Raw genomic sequence first — 23,882 nt, 5'->3', positions numbered from 1 at the left:
TAGGGGAGAGCCCGCAGGCTGGGCCGGGCTGGCTGTTGCATTCCCCCCCGGCCTGTGCAGCAGGTTCCCCCTCCTCGCAGCGGCCCCTCCACCCCAGCCCGGCTGCACGGCCCCGTGAGGGCGGCGGGCGCTCCCGCCATTCCTGCCGCCGGTTCAGCACCAGCGCTCCCTCGCTCTCCTCAGGGCAGTGCAGCCCCCACTCCCGCGGCAGGGCGGGCTGAGGCGAGCCCCGCCGGAGGGCGGTGGGAGTTGCCGGTGGGTCCCCCGGCACCCCTATCCCTCCTACGGGTGGTCGACAAAACTGCCGTACCCGCCCCTGCGCCCCCCACCCTGCCCGCCCCGCAGCCTCTCGCCACCGCCCTCCCCCTGCCCACCCCTCAGGGGAGGACGCGGAGCCGCAGCGGTCTATAAAAAGCCTCCTGGGGCGGGCGGGAAGGAGGGAGGGCAAGGGACGGGGAGCGGGCGGCGCTTCTACCATGGCCCAGTCTGTGTGGGGCTACGACAGCGACAACGGTGAGTGGGGGCGTGGGGCAGCCGAGGCTGAGCCGGGGCGACATGTCCTTGCTTTTCCCCCCAGGACCCGAGCGGTGGCATGAAAACTACCCCCTGGCCAAGGGAGACAAGCAGTCGCCCATCGAGATCAACAGCAAAGACGTGCAGCACGACTCATCTCTCGCCCCTTGGCACGCCAGTTATGATCCCGGGGCAGCGAAAACCATCCTGAACAACGGGCGCACCTGCCGGGTTGTGTTCGATGACACTTTTGATCGATCAGGTCGGGTTCTGGTTCAGCTTTTGGGGGTTGTTGGGAACTGGGGTGTGCAAAACACTGGGAAGCAAAACATGGTGGTGCCTGGCCTAGGGAGTCTGTCAGGGAAAAGTCATTTGGGTATGTGAAAAAGGCTATCTGGGAGATTATTTGGGTGGATTCAGTCATCTGTAGATCTACCATAGGTGGAACAGGGACGGAGCATTCCTAAAATACAGACTTCTCTTCCCCAAGTCCCCTCTTTCAATGAAGACACCACATCATCAGGTTTTGTGTAAGGGGAGGAACTGTCACCAAGAGGGGTTTAGTGTCTGCTCTGAGCCACTTTGCAAACACAAAACTTATGTCTTTCCCGTGGCAGTTATTCTAATTTCTACTTTTTGTATGGGAAGTCTTAAGAACTTCCATAGCCTGGAAAAACTATGAAAGTAACATTTATGAAAATAGCATTCCATAGATTCTGCAAAGCTATGAAATGGCTTTGTTATTTAATTAGAGAGCAGTCTTGCATGTCTAGGTTAAATTGTTCAAAACTTCATTCCAGAGCTCCACCAGTGTGTAGCGCTGGATGCAGGCAGGCAGGAACAGTCAAAATGAATAATAAATTCACAATACAGTATAATGTGAAGACATCTCAAGAGCATGCAGTATTGATCAGTCCTTTACCAAGAAGGAAAGCAATCTAATTAACGGAAAACAGAGTTACTTTCCATTGTATTTTTCTGCATCTGCTTTGATGGCATTTTTATTGGGATTTTGTTCTTAGCTATATAATTAATGAAATACATCTGCAGTACACTGAAAGATCACTCTCTTATTTATCGTGATGAGCTCATTGTTTCCTTGGACTCCTTTATTTACCATTACAGCTACCTGTTACTGTTCCACATCTCACAGATGGAATCTAAGCTATTCAGGACAGGGTCCATCTCTTTGTTATGTATTTGTATGGTGCTATAGTATTTATTACCAGAGTTTTTACACAGTGACCTCAGACAAATCATAAATAGCACTTCTGTTATAATGCAGGATGCCCTTCCACAAACACTGCATAAAATCAGTGCCATGACTGAAAGCATGGGAAGTAGATTGCTTGCAAGCTTTTTTACATGGCAGTTCTGCTCTGTCTTCTTTGCATCTTCCTTAAGGCTGAAATATTGAGACAGGCTGCTCAAGAACATCTCTGCCTAGGGAGATGTGTTGGAGAGAGACACTGATTTGGCCAAGCAGAGCTCAGCCCTTGGTGCAGCCCTTCCTCTAAATCATCTTCCTTCCGTTCCCAACCACCTCTTCCCTCCCCATCATCTCTGTTACTCCTCCGCACACCCAGTGTGCATGTTCCCTCCCTGATGCTGTTACTGACTTTCTGCAGGCTGCTGGACTCCAGCCTTTCACAGGAATGTGTGTGATTGGAATCAAATACAATATCTGACAGTTTTAAAAAACACCTGAGAGAGCATTTCACAAACTTTACCTCATTTGTTGGCTTCTGCAGTGGCAGCAGCTGAGGATAAGTAATACTCACAGATAGGATTCTAATTTGAAAAAAGAAATCTAGCTTTAAGATAGCTTTTTTTTTTTTTAATCTAATCACATGGAAAATTTTGAATGTTAAAATGATCTATTTTTATGCTGGAGAGATCTGTATATAGTTATGAAGTGCTGTTTCTGAGTGCTTCACAGTATTTGAGCTCTGGAAAGGGCCACCTGTAAGAAATGACTGCTAAATGAGTTTCCAACTCTGATATTGATTTAGCTTGTAAATGTAGATCACATAAATACAGCTCTTGAAAGTTCCTGCCACCCATTGATACTTGTGAGGATTTGGGCCTTAGAATTTACACTTTATTTTTCCTATATTCAACAGTGAAACAACAACAACAATTGATAATGTGACATATTTTCCATTGAAGGCTTCTATGGAAGACTTAGTCAATACTGTATTGAAATAGTTATAATTTATTTGTTTATCAACAAACTTAAAAAAACCCAAGTGGAACTGCATGTCTAAAACTCGGAGTGCTTTGTTTCTGCCCCCAATGTCTGAGACACCTACTAACTAGTAGCAAAGTTAAACCTCTCACTCTGTGTAGGTATTCCAGCACATCTGATTTCAAGAATTAATTTGAGACCATTGGACACAAGAGGATTTAAATATTATTTAAATGTTGACTTTGAACTTCAAAGTTATTGGTAGAAGTTCAAACTTGAATGCTATTTAAACAAGGCCTTCTGGCACTGCAGTTGTGAATTGCATCATCAGCTTTCTGTATAAGGAAACACGTCTCATTCCTGCCTTAAGTAATGAATGAAAAATATATTTGAGATCTTATCCTCTAAGCAGTCCCTGCTCGAAAGAATCCTCAAACTGAAAGAGCAGGTGTGATGTTTGGAAAGTTAGAGTTGATGCAGACTGTCAGGCCAACACATGGTCAGCATTGTTTAGCTAAGAACAAAAGAAATAATAGTGTCTTAATTTGTTTCATTGGTGACAATGTGAAATGTGGACTATAGCTTTTGCTTGGTAAAGAACACTTTTGTATTTTATTTGAGCTAAACTTTCTTCTCTTCCCTGACTTTCAAGAAATAGTGGTGTTTTGTTTTGTTTTGTTTTGTTTTTTTTAAGAAGCAGCAAACTATGCTGTAGCCATTTCTTAGTGGTCTGAACTGTAAAAGGTTTGCCAGGCATGGACTAGAGATTGCTTCAAAGCACCTTTCGGTTAATGTCACGGTCCTATCCCCAACCATTTGACAACTGACCATTTCTTGTCAAGATTAGCTGTGAATACCTTCCTTCTCTCTTCACATCGGGAACTATAGTGTGTCCATTTGCTGGGAGAAAAGGGGCTTGTTGGGCAGCAGGGGTTGGATCCTATGCTTGACTCCCAGCAGGTTCCACAGTTTTCACATCAAACAGGGCTCTTCCTGAGTGATAACAGAATTTGGCCCCAGTCTTGTAAACCGATGAGTGCTGTGACCCCCGCTACAATCAGCTGGGTTTACAAGAGGTGCTCCACGCTTTGGAAGTGTGGGTCCTCGTTCGGTAAGGGTATGTGTCAGCGTTTTTTGAGGTGGTGCTGACACAGGTTGTCACCTGCAGTGCTGAGAGGGGGGCCGCTCACGGGCACCTACAGGCTGCGGCAGCTGCACTTGCATTGGGGTTCCTCCGATGACCATGGCTCTGAGCACGTCATAGATGGGGTCAAGTATGCAGCTGAGGTAGGACTTACTGTTAATAGTCGTATTCAGTTACTAACTGGAATCTGACTGCGCATTTGAACAGATTAACCATTCTCCCTTCTGCAAGTGTTTAGCTGCGGATATTTCTCTAAAATCTGCCTATGAAACTTGTGAATATTCATGAGTGTGCAGCGGGATAAGTTGCATCTGCCAACAAACGTATCTTTGCAAGTACATACTAACGTTTAATTCACTACTTAAAGCAAAAATTTTGCTGGTATTTTGGAATGTTTTAAAAACATTTGAGACAAAGCAATCTGTTATTTCCAAATAGGAAGATCTGTTTTCTTCTGATGCTTTTTGACTTTTAGCCATTTCTGGTGCAGCTTGAATTACTAAGTTAGTTTCAGAAAGCATTACTAATGAATAGATAAACCTGCTAAAAGCACATTTGATGAAAGGACATTCAAAATTAGATCCACCTTAAAACTGACTCAGAGGGGTAAAGAGTATCTTCCAGTTTCTGAACATCTGTGCTTTAAAATCTGCATTTATTTTTGGAAACTGGAAAACTGCCCACACAAAGCCTTCAATAGGTTTTTCTTGCTTACAGGGCTTTGCCCACCTATTAGGGAGAAAATTCAGGCAGGTATTTCACAGAATCAGTGTGCACAAACATTGCAGAGATGACTGTGGGTGATGGTTTTGGTTTTTTCTTTTTTTCCTATTCCTCAGCCACAGCCAGACTGTGTTAGTGTGCTGCTGTCTATGGCCGACTAAACAGACAAATTCTGCTTCTTCAAGTTATTTGTTGGTTAGTTCAAGCACAGACTTTTTACTCTGCTTTTGTTTGCAGTACTCAGTTATTGTCAGGACAAGAAAATCTGGAATGTATGAAATTTTGCTAGAATGTAACCAAAGATATATGGCTGCCATCTGTATCCTTAGCAATGATATCCTTAAGCTCAAGAGAGAAGAAACAGGCAGCAATACATTAATTTATATTCAGAGCAAATTATTATTTTGGATATTTTAAATTAACATTAATGTGATTAAAATTTAAAAGAATGTTAAAAATTTGCATTCAAAATATGTATCAGCCTCTCTTTTTTATGGTGCTGTGTTACAGATGCTACTTATTTTGAGATTCCACACTGCTGGTTACAGCATTTGTAGCTGTGTGTAGGAGTCACAGATTTTCTGGAAGATGTGAAAACTTGAAATATATCCTGAAAATACAGCATTGGTGAAAGCAGAAATGAGAAAGAGATGCCAAGTTACTGTTTCCACTCCTTTCCAGTACAATGTGCCAAGAGTAGTAAGAGATACATAATGTATGCACTGCATACAACCCAGTCTAAATCCTTGAGCGGGTATCTGCATAACCCTAAGATCTAAAAATCTACTTGAGCTGAAGTCCATGTCAGTAGGTGTTTTATGTACTGCATGTGTGCACGTCCTGTGCTTGGGTTAAACTGTTTATAGTTGCATTGTCTGATTAATTTTTAAATGTATGGTGTGGAAAACTCAATTGTATTTCTTTTAGGCTTCATTTAAATGCAAAATGGTGCTTTATAGAAAGTGTGAGTGCATGGAAGCATGGGAACCACAATAGGAAATACTTATATAAAGTTTTCTTTTTCATGTCCATTCCTTTACTTATTGTGTAGTAGAAAATATTCGTAACTTAAAAGCTTGTAAGACTGTGCTGTTGGCAATTTGTTGCATTTATAACTGAGGTTTCATTGATTTTTAGTTACATATGGTGCACTGGAACCCAAAACATGGTAATTTTGCTGGAGCTTTGAAACAACCTGATGGTGTGGCCGTTGTGGGCATTTTTCTGAAAGTAAGTGGCAGGTATTCAGTTTTTATTATTTTCTGTGCTTTCTGTTTTTCTCTTTTTCTAGCGCAAAAGCTCCCATTGTTTTTCCCTGCACTGTGTCATTTTACAGGAAAACATTCGAAGCAATGTACAGATCAAAGTCGCATATGGCCCGGTGCCCTCCAGATTCCATGCACTAACCTGTTCAGAGCCTACTTATAGCACCATTCGTGACACCAGTGGCATGTGTCACGGGTGGTATTGAACAAGGGACACAACTTCACACCTGGGACACTTGCTGACCTTGTCCCTGGTGGCTACCCAGCTCTGCTGTGTTGTGTGCTGAGTGTGGAGGACAGTCTGCGTAGGAAGAGTGTTTCCTCCTGCCCTTTGTCAGCTTGCAGGTGTTGCGTCCGCCTGCCAGGGGGTTGTGTTGGCTGATTCCCTTCCTTGGTCTCTTGCTGATCCCCACATAAGCTGGGAGTCAAAAGAAGTTCCAACAAACCTGCCTTGAAAAGAAAGAATTGATGGTGAAAGAATTTCACTGAACATTTTAACTTTAAAATACAGCAGCTTCATAACAAAATAATACTGTACTGATATTTTCCAACTGATTTTTTTATAAACTTAATAGAAAAAAAAAGCAATCCTAGCATTAAATCTGCCTGTGGTCTAGGGGACTGAGAAACACTAACAGGCAGACAACATAATAGTTATAAATTACGCAAGCTTCAGCTGTGTGGCTGTCATTTCACTTGCAGGTGGGCATTTCAGGTCAAAAAAAACGTCAGAGAATAGCTCTCTTTTTATTGTGTTATCACTAGTAAGCTGCATTTGTACAAGCAATAGCAAGTGGATGTAATTAATTTTGCCACAGTGTCCCTGGACAGGCTAGATACAATGTCATTCTAATTCTGTTACAACTGTGAGCCAGCCTGACCTTTTTCTTGTGGTTAATTTAAACTGAAGGTCAGCGCCTGTCCAGATTCTCCCCTATGAGTATGTCCTTCAGTTATTCTTCCTTTGTAATTTCTTTTGGTCTATTTTAGGCTTTATCTTGTAAAACACAATTTATGAAGCATAACGTCTTCCTATTAACCATGCTAAGGTCAGCTAAAAGGTCTAGAAATGTAGGTAGTATCACTATATTTTCTCTGGCCTTTTGCTGTTTCTTTCTTGCTTAGCATAGGAGCTGTTGTTTTGCTCTGGGTTTGTCATGATCTCATAACTGATTTTTTGAATATTACTAAACCAGAGATGAGATTAACACCGTAAGAAATGAATGTAATCTATTGTGGAATAAGACATGGCAATAACAGCATGTCGTATGCATACTGTCTTTACTGTTCTGGGATGCAGAGACATGTCAAAACTTTTGGAGGTGGAGAACATCAGGAACTCAAGCGTGAAGTGACCCCATAGCTTGAGGAAGTCATGACATGAATCTCGTAATGTCTTTCATCAAGTCTGACCTGACTGTGTGTGTGCTGCAGAAAGTTCGAAGTGTCTGCAGGAGCTCCAGCTCTTCAGGGTATCAACACTTTGCTGAGTGCTCATAAGTCTCACAGTGTCTGTGGGTTTGCTTTTAAACAGGGAGCCAAGGACTGGGCCCTGAAGGATGTAAATGACACTGTCTGAGTGCACAGTTTGTTCCTCAGACAGTGTGAATGCCTTATAGAGCCTTTCTATGCATTTTTAAATTGCAAAGTCAGTTACTTGACTCTGCTATTCCAGATATTCTTTTAACACGTGTAATTTTGTGTCAGTCTGTACCAGATAATCTGAGAGAACCGCTGTCCAACTTGACAGGTGGGATGTACTGAATTTCTTTCAAATGACGTGGAATATGATGAAAAAATACAGGACTTGTACTTTGCATTACAGGTTGGAAAAACTCCCAAACCAGAGATGAAGAGAATTCTTGAAGAAATTGATAACATTAAGACTAAGGTATCTAAACAGCTTTTGTGATACAATATAGTTGAAAAGCAGCAAAAGCAGAAATCAGAAGTTCAGATTAACTCTTTTTGGCATCATTCTGATACCTAACAGTAGAACCAGAGGTGATATATTGGACTGTGGAGCAGGATGCTTTATTTTACTAAAATAAACATATAACCCCTCATTTCTGCAAGTATTCTTGTTGTAGAGGATTTTGTGTCAATCCTGCACAATTGAGTCCTATCGATACTGCTCTGCATATATATGCTTGTGTGCAAATACCAAAAAGAAATGAAAAACTTTTTGGTTTTGAGGAGAAGAGTGGCCAAACCAAATCCATATAATTGAGTCAGAAATTTAGTTAGCCTGAAATGAGAAGAAACTAATAGGAATGATGGAGTAAGCTCTCAGTCAGTGTAAGGGAGACTAAAAACCTCATTAGTTTCAAGATGGAACTGAATTCATTTATAAAAGGGATTACATGGGACAGTTTCTGCACCAGTCCTGGGTTCTGTCTTCCTATGATACCAGAACTAGAACAAATAGCATTGCAAAACTATTCTAAACTGGTTTTCAGTTTGGTCAATGGTCTAAGGACCGAAGTTCATACCTATTGCATAGATAAAACTACAGAAGAGGGTTCTTTGCAGAAAATTGTGATGCTGCATCTATTGTTATTTACATAAATCTAATCCCTAGGTATAGTTTAGCAATTCTACTATATTAAAAGCTTTATGCTTCTAATGATGCTAGAAGAAAAGTAGCTATTTTTATTTGACATTTAACATATCAGTAGGTCACCAGAAGTGAATTTGACAAATTTTGTGAGAATTCTCTTCCAACTTCAGCGATTAATTTATGTGTGTATGTCCTGCCATTGATGTGTGGGTCTGAGCCTGAAATCTCTTCTCTCCTCACTCAGTCATACTACTTTTATTTTTTAAACCTTTTCTTTGTCTTCAGATACAATTCAGTTCCTTCCACTGAGGGAACTGAAGGCAATTTTTTGGCCATTTACATGCGGAAGAGCTTTGCCACAGTTACTAAAAAGTTGATCAATCACCCTGTGAAACAATGACATGTAATGATGTCAGGATGGTGGTGATACCTACTCGGTTACATTCTGTATCTGAGACTGCCTAGCTGGGGATTTTATGACTGTTAACAGCAAAAAAATAGAAATCTGATTTCCTACATAAATATATTCTCTGTAGTGGCTCTGGGAAAAGCAGCAGTTGAAGAAAAGCAGAGAAAGAGAGGTGCATATGCAAACAACCATATCCTGTATTTTATCTCTTCTTTTCTTTCCTATCATCACATACAGTTTACCAAGATTACTTGTTTTTCAGGAAGGATTAATGGGAGGTATCACCAGTATACTTGTCACACATGCAGTCTCAATTGCTGTGATACATCACAGGCAGAGGACTTTCTCAGACACTGTATTGTATTTACTGAAAAAGCACAGTTTTGTTTGTGAAGTTATTTGCAAACTCAAACTTACAGAATAATTTTGTCAGGAAAATATGTTTGGAGTCTTGACATTTTTCTTTCTACCTATATTTTGTGCAAGGATGTGTGGAAAAGATTTCAGCTCCTCCCACTGCACTTTGTAGGGTAATACTCTGTTCCGATCTAGAGAAGATTCTCCAAGATAGAAAGAATTAGGAATAACAGATTTTGCTTTCCAGAACTGCATATTAAATACCACTAGAGAACTGAACTTTCTTATTTAGTTCTTGTTGCCCTGAGAGGACAAGGAAATCTCATCAAACTCATGTGGAGATACTCTCCTGAGTATCCTATTTGCTGGAAAAGAAACTTTTCAGGAAATGTTGTCTAATGCCTGCTGTACTCCCTTGTCTGGTAACAATCACCTTTAGTTGAAGATACTAAGGATCCACTACTTTTTCAGGAAATACTTTATTTTTTCACATTAAGTGTAATACTGCCAACAAAAAGATTGAGACTGTGACCATGACAAAGGAATAGGAGCACAGTTTCAGGAGAGATGCAGATTTAAATTCCTTCAGATAGAGGAGAAGGCTGTAATGAATCTGAGGTAAACACCTGGCCACTCTTCTACTGGACCAAAATAGTACCAGTACCTGCAGCGTTGCAGTCTATGACTTTTATCCCAAATTACTCAAACCAAATTTTTTATAAATCCAGAATAGAAAAATGTAACAATGAATTTGCTTTGGTCCCATACAATTCAGTTTGTGATTTATTTTAATTTATAAAGGGAATAAAAATGTCAGTTTATTAGTAGAATAAAAATGTCATTATTAATTGCAGGGTGAATGCTTGACAGGAAGGAGATAGATCTCTTGGATTAATCTTCATATTTAATTACTTCCTTTATAATATAGATTCTGATGTCTTATAAGATGCTTATCCTCAGAGTTAGTGCAGAGAATTATTTTTTGTTTCTCTAAGGGGAAAGAAGCTCCTTTTCAGCACTTTGACCCTTCAATTCTTTTCCCCAAATCTCGGGACTACTGGACCTACCATGGTTCCTTCACAACACCCCCCTGTGAGGAGTGCATCACCTGGATTCTTCTGAGGGAGCCTATTGAAGTCAGCTCAGACCAGGTAACTCCAGCCAGTCCTGCTACTGCTTTAACAGTTCTCAGCAGTGTCTATCTCAGTGTGACGATTTGCAAGCCCTATGTTTCCTTGCATTTTTTGGTAAGGAAAACTTTAGCTGAGGACTGTGAGAAATTGCCTCCAGCATGGACTGTTGAAGTGGGCTGTAAAACTGAACCTGAGAACCAGGCTGTCTTCCTAGACACCTTCTGGAACAGCTTCAGCAAGAGAGTTCTTGGGATCCTGAAAACCTGCGTAGGCAGAAGGGCCCTGAGCCACAAAATTCAGCCATCAGAGCAGCCTCAGCTCATTCTCTGTGCTTCAGCATTAAGGGGCAAGTGAGGCTAACACTCAGCTGGTTTTCCAGTTTAAGAAATTGCTGGTCCAGATCCTGACTTCCTAAAAGTTGCCACTGAGAAGGATCAAACTAGCTAGAACCTGCAAACCTGAATGTTAATACAAATTAATGTACTATTTGTATTCATATAACTTAAATGTGCCTTTACTCAGGGAAAAAGAATAGAGAGCCAGTCTGGGTACGGTGATGTTCTTGTGTTAAAACTTTTGGTTATTTATACTATTTTCTGCCTCAGCCAGTACAAGTCAGGGTATAGCTCTTGTACTGATTTGGCTATTTTCAGAACAGATGTATTTTGCATTCTGATGAAAGACTGACAATTAACAAAGCAACACTGGATTTAAATTAATTTGAAGAACAACAACTAAGTGCTGAATTAATGACTGAACTGAATCATCTAGTTGGCAAACATTTCTCTGCCTTACAGAACAAAGTACAAACTTCTGCAGAGCAGCTTTTTCTGTCAGAATACCTTTACAGATAGCCATATTTTCACAAGGGATTTGAATGCAGCCCCACTCCAGCAGGGCACAGGAGGCCCCTACTCTTTTTCTGCATAGTAAGTGTGAATCGGGGAAAAATCCAGAAGAAGCCCAGGCAAGGGTCAGGCGATGTACTGTTCTTTGCATGAAGAGTGTAAAGATCCACAGAAGCAGTGCCAGCTGTTGGGCTGCAGTGATCAGTACCAATAGTCTCTACCAGTATGATTGTCATTATATCAGAACATTCCTTTACTGTCTGAGAGTTTGCTCTGGGCATCGAGGTCCACACTGCTTCCAGGTGAATTCACATGGATGCTTGAATTTTTCTTCCTTGCAGATGGCAAAGCTCCGTAGCCTTTCCAAGAATGGTGAGAACGAACCTGTGAACCCACTGGTTGATAACTGGCGCCCACCTCAGCCTGTGAAGGGCAGAGTAGTGAAAGCCTCGTTCAAGTGAAGTCTCAAGTCTCGCTCTGCTGAACCCGAGTGAGAAAGTCCCTGCATCCCAAAGTGTAGTTAGTTTTTGCTGTCTACTGCTTTTCCTCTGGAATGAGATCTGTGTTTCTCAGCTTGAAATTCTGAGTGGTAAAACTGAATCTGATTTTGAAAGCAGAAAACATACTGTATGCAAATACTAACCTTAATAAGGGAACGTGAGATATACGTCATTTTTGACCACAAATGCCTCAGCATTTGTGATAGTGTCACTTCTCTGCCATGTGGTCTTGGAAGAAAAATGGGCTCAGTTTCAATATTTAAAATTAATTTCAAAAGAAATGTAGTAAAGGCAGAAAAATGAAGTAGTAGTTCAGGAAAGCAGAAATAACAGTGGGTCAAGAGTACACCAACAGGAGGTAAAACACCCACCCCTGCAGCATCTCTAATAGTGATCTTCCTCAGATATCCCACCTCCAGTGCAAACACCCAAAGAATAAGTTCCTCTTTAACATGCCAGATTTTTACTTCCCTTTCTTGTTCAGAGTTTGTTACCCCAGGTTAGATTAGTATTCTGAGGATACCATCAGGCATAATCAGCTTCTGTATGTGAGAAAAGATCCCTTACTGTTATTTCAGCATTTGCTGTCTTTGCTATGTCCTGCTGCTGCCCATCAATCTTTTCTTCTCTCACTGCTGCTGTTACTTCAGCCATCCACCCACAGAGTGCTGCTGCTTTCATATTGCCTTGTACTTCGTGTATCAGCTTTATGACTGCTGAGAGGGAAGTACCGTTCTTCTGCTGCTCTATGTTACCTCCTAGGATGATGAATTTTTAGTTTTGATGCTCTGCCTCTTTTTTTTTACTTTTGACACCTTAGACTGCATTTTAATGATTTCATCCATTAGGGACTTTGTTGCATATGGAGACGGTCTTTGTACATGACTCGTGTATTATTTGTCTTCCCCAATACCGAAAAAGCCAGGTTAAGTCACCTGAGTGTTTGTTTATCATGACTCTGTGTAATTAGAGACTCTAAGTGGAGTCTGTTCAGCTCTGTTACTTTCTGGTGAGACACACCAGCTCATACATATGACTCAAGTAAGGAATCCCTGGCAGATACTAACACCTCAGTCATCATCATTGGTGGATTACAGATTTGACATGAGTTGGCAATGTGTATTTGCAGCCCAGAAGGGCAATTACATCTTCGGCTGCATCAAAAGGAGTGTGGCCAAGAGGCTGAGGGAGGTGATTCTGCCCCTCTGCTCCAGTCTCGTGAGACCCCACCTGGAGTCCTATGTCCAGCTCTGGAACCCTCAGTACAGGAAAGACATGGACCTGTTGGAGGGGGGCCAGAGGAGACCACCAAGGTGACCAGAGGGCTGGAACACCTCTACTATGAAGCCGGGCTGAGAGAGTTGGGGTTGTTCAGCCTGGAGAAGAGAAAGTTCTGAGGAGACCTTATTGTGGCCTATCAGTACTTAAAAGGGGCCTCTAAGAAAGATGGGGACAGACTTTTCAGCTGGCCTGTTGCAATAGGAGAAGGGTTAATGGTTTTAAACTAAAGGAGGGGAAATTCAGGCTAGATGTGAGGAAGAAATTTTTTACACTGAGGGTGGTGAAACACTGACACAGGTTGCCCATAGACGTGGTGGATGCCCCATCTCTGGAGATGTTCAAGGCCAGGCTGAATGGGCCTCTGAGCAACCTGATCTAGTTGAAGATGTCTCTGCTTTGCAAGACTGTTAGACTAGGTGAGCTTTGAAGGTCCCTTCCAACCCGAACTATTCTATGATCTTCCCATATCCTTCATCAAGTACCATCTATTCTGAACCCACATGCAGAGTATGTGAGTGAAGATCTGCTATGTTATATTCCCCATCAGGGTGATTGTTCAGTATCGTACATACAGGAGACTGGATGGTCACAGGTGTTACTCAAAGCCTCCTGCAAATGAAGCTTCTGGATTCTCTGTATTCCTCTAAGTGATCAGTAGGTGACGGAGAGCATTCTTCTGGAGATGTTGCTACAAGCACATTTACAGCAACATTTATAAGGGATATTTCGAAGTCTGAAAAAAGCAGGATTACAAATAGCTAGAACAGGCATTTTCCAGTTCTCCTTCACTATTTCACTCTTCACCTTTACTAGAAAAATGGTGATACAACAGGGAAGTGATGAATTGGCAACACTGGACAAATTCTGCTGTTATTACCAGCACAATTCAGCGACAATTCAGGAATTAAACTGAAGGAAGAGTTTGATCGTTTGTATTAATTTAGAAATATTCAAAGAATTGCCAAATCTCCATTGATAATTATTGTTTCAGTTTCTTAGAAGAGCATTTTGCTTAGTATAAAGCAGTTCCATTTTAAAAACCAAGTTATTGTCAGCAGAAACTAAAGTTTTGATTGAATCCTGTTTACAAATGTTTTGGCATTGGCTTAATCTTATCAGCAGATCAGCTTTTGATATTACAAGTGCAGCACTTGCAACAGTATTGATTTTGAGAGTCTCTTAGATGGTCTTTAAACTTCTGAATCTGCACATCTTCTCGACACAGAAAAATGTTTCTACAGAAAGCTCATAAGCAGCATTTTTTTCTACTGTACTATGTCTTACATGTAAAAGTTCCTCTCATATCCGTATGCAGTTTATCTTGGTGTTGAGAAAATTTCAACACAAATAACTGAGATAAGAGTTTGAGTCTTTCCACCTAAAAGCCATTGACTGTGATATTTTCATCTCTTGTTATTGGGACAATGAAACGGGATTAGTTGCCTGCAATTGAAATAACAGGGTTTGTGTCCTCAGAGAACCAATAAATTGAGTTACATAAAAAATTGTTTTCTGGTTTTATTTCTAATGCTGAGTGATGAATGAAGTAACAAGAGCTTATCAGAAAAATTTGCTACTGTTTTCTTTGATACACGTGATTTTAATACAATATACTTTTTAAGCACAGAAATTAAACTTGTTAAAGTGAAATAGTATCTTAATTGCCCACAAAATCAGAGTGTGCTTTGCTTTATTTGCATGTTTCCTCTACTTCTTTTGAAAGACAGAATAGGCAGAAGTTTATCAACTACTGACATAGTTTGGGTTCCAACACCAAACGTGCTTTATATGTCAGCCCAAGGGAAAATACAGTCTGAAAGCTGTAATATTCCATCATGGCATTTGGTCTGATTCCATTCTGTCTACAAACTACTACTACACAAAAGCATCAATCTCATTGCAAATGTGCTTTAAACTTTCGTTTTTCTCTTGAAGAATAAAGCATACATAGTTTTGTTCCATTACATTTCTCCCTTTGTTGAATAGTGTAGCTCAGTATTGATTACCTTGGTAACAAACTAAGAATATTTTATGTGGACTCTAATTCTGCTGTCTCATCCATCTGAAATAGAGAAAAAAGCCTCTGGGCACTCATGAATTAAAAAAAAAACCCAAAAAGTAAAAATTACCCTAATCAGTGTGGTACACTAAATCCTTGATTAATATATATAATGCATATATTAATTTCATCAGGGCAGGCAAATGATTGAAATGGATTACCACCTGTTAGGTTTTCACAGACAGAAACCCTCCCAACTTCCGACACTTCACGAGGATTATGTGAAAATGAAAGCTTATTCCTATGGTTCAAAGCTTTTTTCATTAACTGAAACAAGTTTCCCACCAGCTGTGGCCATCTTTCAGTTGGGTGTAAATTCATAACTGAACTGAGAATTCCTGGTATGACCTCAGGTGTACAACCAGCTGTGGTGTCGTGCTTTAAACCCAGCCGGCAACTAAGCACCACGCAGCCGTTTGCTCATCGTCCCCCAGCAGGATGGGGAGGAGAATTGGAAGGGTAAAAGTGAGAAAACTCATGGGTTCAGATAAGAACAGTTTAATGATTGACATTATTATTGTAATGAAAAGGAAAATAACAGCAATGAAACCCAAGAAAGACAAGTGATGCAAATGAAAACAGTTGATCATCACCAACCAACCAATGCCGAGCCAACGTCCCTGTACTACCAACACTGTTTCCAGCACAAATCCAAAACACAGTGCCATATGAGCTACTGTGAAGAACATTAACTCTATCCCAGTGAAGACCAGTGCACATGGTTATATTATTTTTACTATACCTCAAAGAAAGACTACCCTGGATATGCTTGCTGGTGTTCTTCTGCTGAGTAATCAGAGTTAACCTATGTTCATATTGTCTGTTTAGCAAAATAAAACAATACCTACTTCTTCCTGAGGCATTTTTTCCCCATGCCTCTGCAGAGCAAGCAGCTATATAACATGTGTTCTGCTTCATCTATCTGCCTTTCACCTCAATGTATCTTTGTCAATATTGCAGCACAAAGCATGAATTCAGAAATCATTTTATTTCCAAACCCAAGAATTTGATAGAATGTATTTTAACATTTCCACCCCCCTCCAAAAGAGTACAGCTAATATACAGGTAACAATGAATTAAACATCAAATTGGACTTACCTTTTCTTTAAGAACATACTTTTTAAAGTATCTTCAATCTAGGGCTGCTGTACATGTTGATCTGCAAAAATGTGCAACAAAATGAAATGGACCAATCCAGGGTTATCTGTGAGGATATGTTTATGTTATTGAAACACAGAAACAGATTTGAATACAGATGGAGACTTTGTGATATTTCTAGGAAAATAAACACCAACAGAGTATTATAGAAAATTTGAACTTCCTATATTTGAACCAGACAGCAAAATACTTGCAAGAATGTGTAGAATCTACTTAATCCTGTGTGTAATAAATGTCAGATCTCTTTATCAGTGAACCATGAATCCAACAGGAGATGGCATGTTATGCAACTGTAGTTTGGATTTCAGTGGACAAGCGTGCTTGTTCCTGAAATTGCATTGATTATTGGAAGTTGCTTCCATTCAAATTAAAAGAAGAACAAGTAAAATTGTATTTTCAAAGCTTTTAATTTCAAAAAGGCAAATATTCAGTATTTGTGTAAATAACAAGTCCATGCACTTAAATGAGGAAACCACTTGGTGTTCTTTAAAGGAAAAGCTTCTAAACCCTCTGAAACTTACATTGCAAACCACACAAAAGGAACACTGCACTTACTGGTGAATAATGACCAAAAAGGCTATTGTGAGTAAGTGGCAGTAAGAAATGAAAAGGCAAATCATTAGCCAGGGAAAGTGTATCTTTGATGTCAGAGATCAGACAAGTAAAGTGAACTTTGTCAGCAGTCATGTTGAATTTTACTTTTGAAAAAAATACATAGTAGATGGAAAATAAGCCATCAAAAAGGAAGATGAAGAAGAAAGAAATGCAGGTTCTACACAATCAAGATGAAGCAAGGATAACCTAAGTCCACGGTCTAAATGAAGACCTCACTTTCAAGAAGGATGACTGTGAATAACATGGGTGTAAATGAAGAGGGATTGATAGGAACATATATGAGAATGAAAATGATCATTAAGTGAGTTGATAAATTAAGTAGGACAGTAGAGCAAACCTGAAGCTGAAAGAATTGTCTCTGCTTCTGAAAACTGAAAAGATTGGCATAATGAATGGCAACATTTCTGTTAAGAACTCTGTTTAACAAAGATCTGCTTGGAGACAGCATCCTGCCTTTGTAGGAAAAATCCCACAGGAAGGTCAGGAGTGGTGATGCCATCAGGTCTGCAGGAGAACTGGTTGCACTACTGAACCACAGCTGGACTTAGCACAAGCAGGAGCGCTTACACCGTGTCTCCACGGCAATTCTTGAAGTAAGTCTCACTGATTGTGCCATTAATTCTCCAGGCCAGAGATCTACATTAACTCCCACTTTTCTAATTCTGCCATGCCACTGGTATGCAGAGAATGTGGTAAGTGTTAGGGAAAAATACGCTTTTGCTGAATTTGAGTAGCACACTGGCACTATTTACTGTTATTAGTATCTTGTACATTTGTCAGAGAATTGTTGAAGAACTCAAAACTCCTTCCTGAAGTTAGACCAGCTTCCCTGCTGAGCAGGACCAGTGAGACCATGGGCCAGTTCCCTCAGACCTGTATGATGGTGATGTCAAACCTTTACTGGATTAAGATTTTTAATTATTCCAATTCTTCCCAGTATTTTTTTTTTTCTTCAACTGACATTCTCACTATCCATCCTACCTTTACCCCATAGACAATGCAAACTTTTTAACTGAAAAATGAAGTGAAGGATGTTCTTGCTGGATTTGTGATGTTCATTTTCCATAGTCCACACGGTGGAGCCCATTCCTCGACATTCACGTTTCTGCCACCACTTGCCACTCACAGCAGGCCTGAGCTGACAGACAGTGCAGATCCCTCTAGTCCAGCAGGAGTAACTAAAGAAGCATTGAAACAAATGCAGTTTGTTCTTGAGCTATAAGATCTTGTGTTTAAATAAACGTTGACAGTAATGAATTTGTATCAATTTCTACATAAAAAGCATGTTTATGCATGCAAAGCCTCTGTATAGTAGTGCTTTTGCTTCTATAGGCTGAGAAAAGTCCAGCTAGGATCTGTAATGGCATTCCTGAAGTCCCAAAGAATCCTATCACAAGGTAAGAGGAGCTATAGATGGAAATTTCTCACTGATACGTACCAAATTGGTTGCTGGTTTCAATAATCATGAGATCAGAACTGCAGGACAAGTTGTTCTACCTACTAGTGATAACCTGTCCGATTATCTGTTTCAGTCTACATATCGCTTTTCTTTCTGTATGTGATGTCTCAATCATCCTTCATGGTTATGATAATTTCTCCGCTGAATTAAAAAACAAAGACATTCCCATTAAAGTTGGCTTCTTTCAGGGAACAGTGATTTTTTTTTCTTAATGCTGCAGGCTGCCAGCCATTAAGTGCTAATTTAAGAGCTCCCACAGTGTTCTGCATTGTCTGTGTAATAAATCTCTATTGGAGAAAGAGTATAATAAAGGAATAATTTTTCTTGACAGATACCACTGAGCAACAGATGGCATCAGTGTCTGCAGCATACCCAAATTTATAGCTAAACAAATGCTACTGACCCCTGAATAAACAGATGAAAGTTGTTTTGTTGCCCAGTAGTGTGTAAGACCTATAAATGAAATACTGATTTCATTGTGTCTGTTAGGAAAGGTGATGCGCATGTAGAAACAATACTTTCCATGCCTAATGTCTTAGAGCACTTTGCTATAACTTCCACCACTGAAAAGTTCTGAAAAAGGTGCAGAGTCAGTGTAATCTGAATAAAGCTCAGGATATGGAACATGTCTTTTGTTTTTAAAGAAGTAATTCTGCTATGACTGGTTAATGAGAATATGGGACGTTGTTAATTAACCGTGCAAATAATTACATTGTTATACCGTTTTCTATGACAGACTACTTCAAGGCTCCTGCAAGAAGTCCCATAAAATATTTTGAACACTTACAATCAGAGTTTCTATAGGTGCTTCCTATAGCCTTAAAAAACAAAAATCAAAATATTTGCTGTGGACACAAGCATCTCCTCCTCCTCTTAGAGGTGATGTGGATTGAAGGTCTAATGCACAGAATCTTGCCTGGCATTTCTTTATAAGAGCAACTTCTTGTTGGACCCTAATTGTGACCTTTTACCCATGGACATGATCTGAGTTACACTGAATTTTGTTTTCTGTTGGTTTATATTCCAGTTAATTTGAACTTTTGATGGTTAACATATAATAGTATAAAACAATTAAAATTATATTAGTTAAATTTAATAAAAGCAGTGCTAGCCAATAGTCATGGAAACCTGACAAAATCTGCTGCTCATGCTACTTTGCTGAGCTTGGCTGTCCTCGTTATTCTCTGTCATTTGTGCTGGAAGGAGGGTGTTCAATTGTCTCAGGATCTGACTGAAGGGCTGGCCATTTTTAAATGTTTCTGATATCCTCTTGCTCTGTAATTTTCTAAATGTCAGAACAAAAATCAACACTACACTAGAGTTCTCCTTTTTTTTTTCTTTTTAATTGTTGTATTGAAATGTCTTTAATCAGGAAATGAAGTCCCGTGATTCAGATTTGCCTGGAACAGCCTCACAGAAACATTTAGGCAACACTCCACATAAAGCTTCAAGTTAAACAGTGAATTCATTTCTTAATACTTGCATTTGTATCTTCATATTATAGAATTGTAAGGTCCAGTTCATGATATGCTTGTTCAAGTGAGTAACCTCTTCACTTGTCAATATTTACTGTGACTGAGCTGTTGAATAGAAGATATCTTCTGAAACTTGTTACCTGGATAGACATTATCACTTTAAGTGCACGTACTTCCCTGTCAGCAAGGTGATTCAATAATACCTGGTGTGACAGGAAAAGGAGTAAATTAAGTCCATTTATGCATGCACAGAGAAAAGTTTGTGAGGGGTAAATAAGCATCGTAGCAATGCGTGGTTATAACTAGTCAGAAGAAGACAAGCTGTTGAACATCTCCTTGTCTCAGCTTCCGACTTTTGCTGACTGGTCTGTCAGTTGCATAAAAAATATCAAGCTTCCCCAGCTGAAACTGGTGGAGCTAATATGTGGAACATTCACATAATCTTAAACTAGGATGTGAAATCTTGCCAAAGAGCCCAGATGGACAGGGCACAGGGCAGTATTACCTGCAGAAACCTTTCCCATCTACTTCTTGCTCTGGGACTCTCTGTACAATCCATCTATCCTGTTAGTGTTTGCTGGAATTCATTATTTGATTCTATTTTTTTCCATCACTATATGGACACTTAGTTAGAGCATACAAATAACTTTGTTATTTACAGTTATTCCATTTGGAATATGCTCCAGGTTGCACCTGGGGAGGGAAATGGCTCAGCCTTTGCCATAACAGAAGCTAAGTCAGTTTCCATAAGCATAATTACACTGGCCACAGCCCAAAACCCCTCTCACATTTCCAAAATTATCTATGGCTCAGTGTTATGTATCCAGAGTCAGGTCTTCTTGTGGACAAGGTTCCTCTTTGTGCTTTTCTGTGTGTGTGTACTTTGTAAGACCATTAGTATATTTCACCAGTCTGTCTCAATGGTTATCTATCTCACTGCTTAACTTGTGCAATTACAGTCTCTAGCAGCAAGCTCTGTTCTAGAGTTTAGTCTTTTTTTCTTCCTTTAAATTTTGGAGGGAAGTTTGGGGGCCCTTTCACCATCAGTCTTTCTCTTGGTGATGTTTTCTTGCTTACTTATACCTGGTCTGAAAATGTGTGTTTCCCTTTGCACAGGTCACTGCAGGTTGCAAACTGTACTGGAGCAGCAAATACAGACTTGTTGGATTTTTTTGAACAAGCAAGCAGATGAACCAGACTTGTTGGAACACTTTATGAGCTCCTTGCACTATGCACCAGTCTGGCTGACCCATCTCATGGGTAGATTTTTGAAGATGAGATCTTTATATGGAAACACATGTTTCTGGCTTATCTTGCATTAGCATCTCCACTACTGTAGTGATATAAGCTGTTATGTCAAACCTAATGGGGTCCTCTGCCCATCTAGTAGTATATTTCTTGAGCATGCTTTGTTTGTTCAACTCAGCCTGCTTTATATTCAATGAAACCAGCCTGTTGGTTCTGGCAACTAAACATGGGCAACTTGTGTGTGTGTATGAGTGTGAGCGTGTGCAGAAGCAAATATTTTCCAGGGCTTTGGAAGGAATTGAAAAGTAGAAGGCAAAACAATGCAGTTGACAAAAGTGACTGGATGGCATTCAGAAAGTATCCCAATGAGCTCACAATTATGTGTTGTAGCTGCACTGCATTGCAAAGTGGGTAGACAGGAACATATGCTGAAATATGGCAAGTGTTTTAGCCAGCGTTCCAGCCAAGAGTGCCAACACATTTTTAACATTCACCTAGATGTGTTTACTTGGGGTTTTTTTTCTAGTTCACCCACATATAAAAACCTTTACCTAAGAACATGACAAAATTACTGACAAAATTTGCATTTTTTTCTTGTTTCAGAGGAGATTTTTGTTCCTGTGGGCTTTTAAATAATGTAAGTGGTGGAGAAGAGTATGCCATAGCAGCTCTAGGATCTTGTAGATAAGTACCAATAAAAATAGAATAAATCTGGGCAGAAAGATATTTTATAGACCTATCTACTCCTAGTCTGTAAGTATCAGATTCTGCTCTTTGACAACAGAAACTGTGGAAAAAAATAGGAATTGTGTCATAACAACAACATAATTTAATTCAGTATGCTGTTCTTTTTATTTTGGCACAAAAAGATGTGGCTGTTGATAGGTTTCCATTCATGCCTCCCATGTTTTCCATAGCCTGGCATGAATTTCAGTGAAGTGCAAGGCATATGACAAGCCGGCTTCTTGGCTGTGACATGTCACACCAACTATGGCATGCTCAATGAGAAGCACTGTGTGAATGTCTTTCGCACACTGCCAGGCGTGCTATGCGCAATCAGCTGCAAAACAATATGGTGCTTTCTGCAGCTTCTTTTTTGTTGTATTATTTTCCACAAATTCCTAATTAAAATAGAATGGATGTTATATTACTATTTGTACAAGGCACAAAACAATCATTCTAAAACTGCTCTGTGAAATGGTGCGATTGGACAAGGAATGGTGCAATCTGACAAGGAATTACTGGAAGGAGTCCAGTGGTGGGCTACAAAGATGATGAGGGATCTGGAGCACCTTTCTTATGAGGAGAGACTGAGAGAGCTGGGTCTGTTCAGCCTGCAGAAGAGAAGCCTGGGAGGGGATCTCATCAATGTTCTCAAGGGTGGGTGTCAAGAGGATGTGACCAGACTCCTTTCAGTGGTACCCAATGACAGGATGAGGAGCAATGGGCACAGACTGAAGCACAGGAAGTTCCATCTGAACATGGGGAAAAACTTTACTTTGAGGGTGCCAAAGCACTGGAACAGGCTGCCCTGAGAGGTTGTGGAGTCTCCTTCTCTGAGACATTCAAAACCCACCTGGACACTTTCCTGTGCGATCTGCTCTGGGTGAAACTGCTTTAGTATGTGGGTTGGACTAGATGATATCCAGATGTCCCTTTCAACCCAAACCATTCTGTGATTATGTGATTCTGCATGCAGGCACTGATGTGAAGCAGAATTAAACCAGGCATGTCTTAGCCTGTGCTCCTGGCTGAACAAATCCAGTGCTCCCAGTTTCTCCTTGCCTGCCGTGCGCTCCAGCCCTCTGACTGTCCTGCTGGCACTCACAACACCTGTTCAATGTCTTTCTTGTACTAGCAGGCTCAAAATTGGACTCCGGAAGCAGCTGCCCAAGTACTGAAGACATAGAAATTATCATTCCCATCAACCTGCCGGCTACACTCTTGCTGCTGCAGCTCAGTGTGTGTCACAGCAAGGGCACACCACTGCCTCGTGTCCTGTTCACTGTCCACCAGGATCTCTGAGTCCTCCTATGCACAGCAGCCAGCTGGCCCCTAGCAAGTCCTGGTGCTGGGAGATTGTTCCTCTCCAAGCGCAAGGCTTTGCACTGCCCCTGTGGAACTTCACGAGGTTCCCGTCAGCCCACTTCTCCAGCTTGTCTGGGTTCCCCTGGATATCAGCCTGGGATTTCATCCTTGAACTTGCTGAGGTTGTATTTTGTGTCACTGTTCAAGCCATTGAAGCTTTGCCAGTAAATAAATGAAATTTCAGTGCAGGACAAAAATGCATACTCTGCCAAATCTTGTTCATAGTACCAGCTACCTTAATTTCATTTAAATTAACATAAACTCTTCAACTTTCCTCTTTCTTTTTGATCACAGACGTACTAAATTTCAAGAACGGGGATTCTGTATCCTGGAGGATTGTACCCATGCATTAGTGCTTTTACAGGATGTACTTACTGTCTTTCCATTGTTTCTTCTTGCTTCTCCACTCACAAACATTGCAAGCTGGCTTTCTTTTCTCCTTTCTGTTCTACGGACTCCTGGAAACCAGCCTATCTTCAATCTTGCAAATAATTATTGTGCCACAAATCCTTTTCCATCTTTTTCTTCACTGCCCCTTCCTATTCAGTCCCCTTTCTCTTTTCTGCTTGCCCCAGGAATTTATGTCAGTCTCTGTTATCCATTTCCCATACTTAGCTCCCGTTCTCCTTACAGCAAGGGAGCTCACTTGGGCTATTCTCTGCCACACAATAGAGGCTTCACCTCTCTCTTCTTCCCTTTATTTCCCTCTTCTTTTTTCCTGCTTAACCAATAAATCACCCAGTGATTTATCAGTAAATATGCCTAATTGGGAAGATGACTAGGGAAAACATTCAGTTTATAGCTGGGCAGCGCAGTGTTGACTGGTGTGACCAGCTGGCTGCTTATTCGATCTGCCGAG

At 40.5% G+C, this 23,882-nt stretch overlaps 1 protein-coding gene across 1 annotated transcript; it reads left to right on the top strand.

Moving 5' to 3' along the window:
• Positions 1-476: 476 nt before the first annotated feature.
• On the top strand, positions 477-11,601 carry LOC308053474 (carbonic anhydrase 3-like; the record flags this gene model as incomplete). The annotated part of the gene is made up of 7 exons (XM_080364355.1): positions 477-513; positions 578-775; positions 3,870-3,988; positions 5,706-5,798; positions 7,659-7,724; positions 10,155-10,310; positions 11,482-11,601. 7 exons carry the CDS (start codon positions 477-479, stop codon positions 11,599-11,601), a joined length of 789 nt encoding a protein of 262 aa, XP_080220481.1.
• Positions 11,602-23,882: the final 12,281 nt, after the last annotated feature.

Source organism: Nesoenas mayeri, assembly GCF_963082525.1.
Source record: "Nesoenas mayeri genome assembly, chromosome: 2".
Lineage (NCBI taxonomy): Eukaryota > Metazoa > Chordata > Aves > Columbiformes > Columbidae > Nesoenas > Nesoenas mayeri.
The sequence above is the reverse complement of the archived record's forward strand: the minus strand, read 5'-3'. Positions and strand labels throughout refer to the sequence as shown.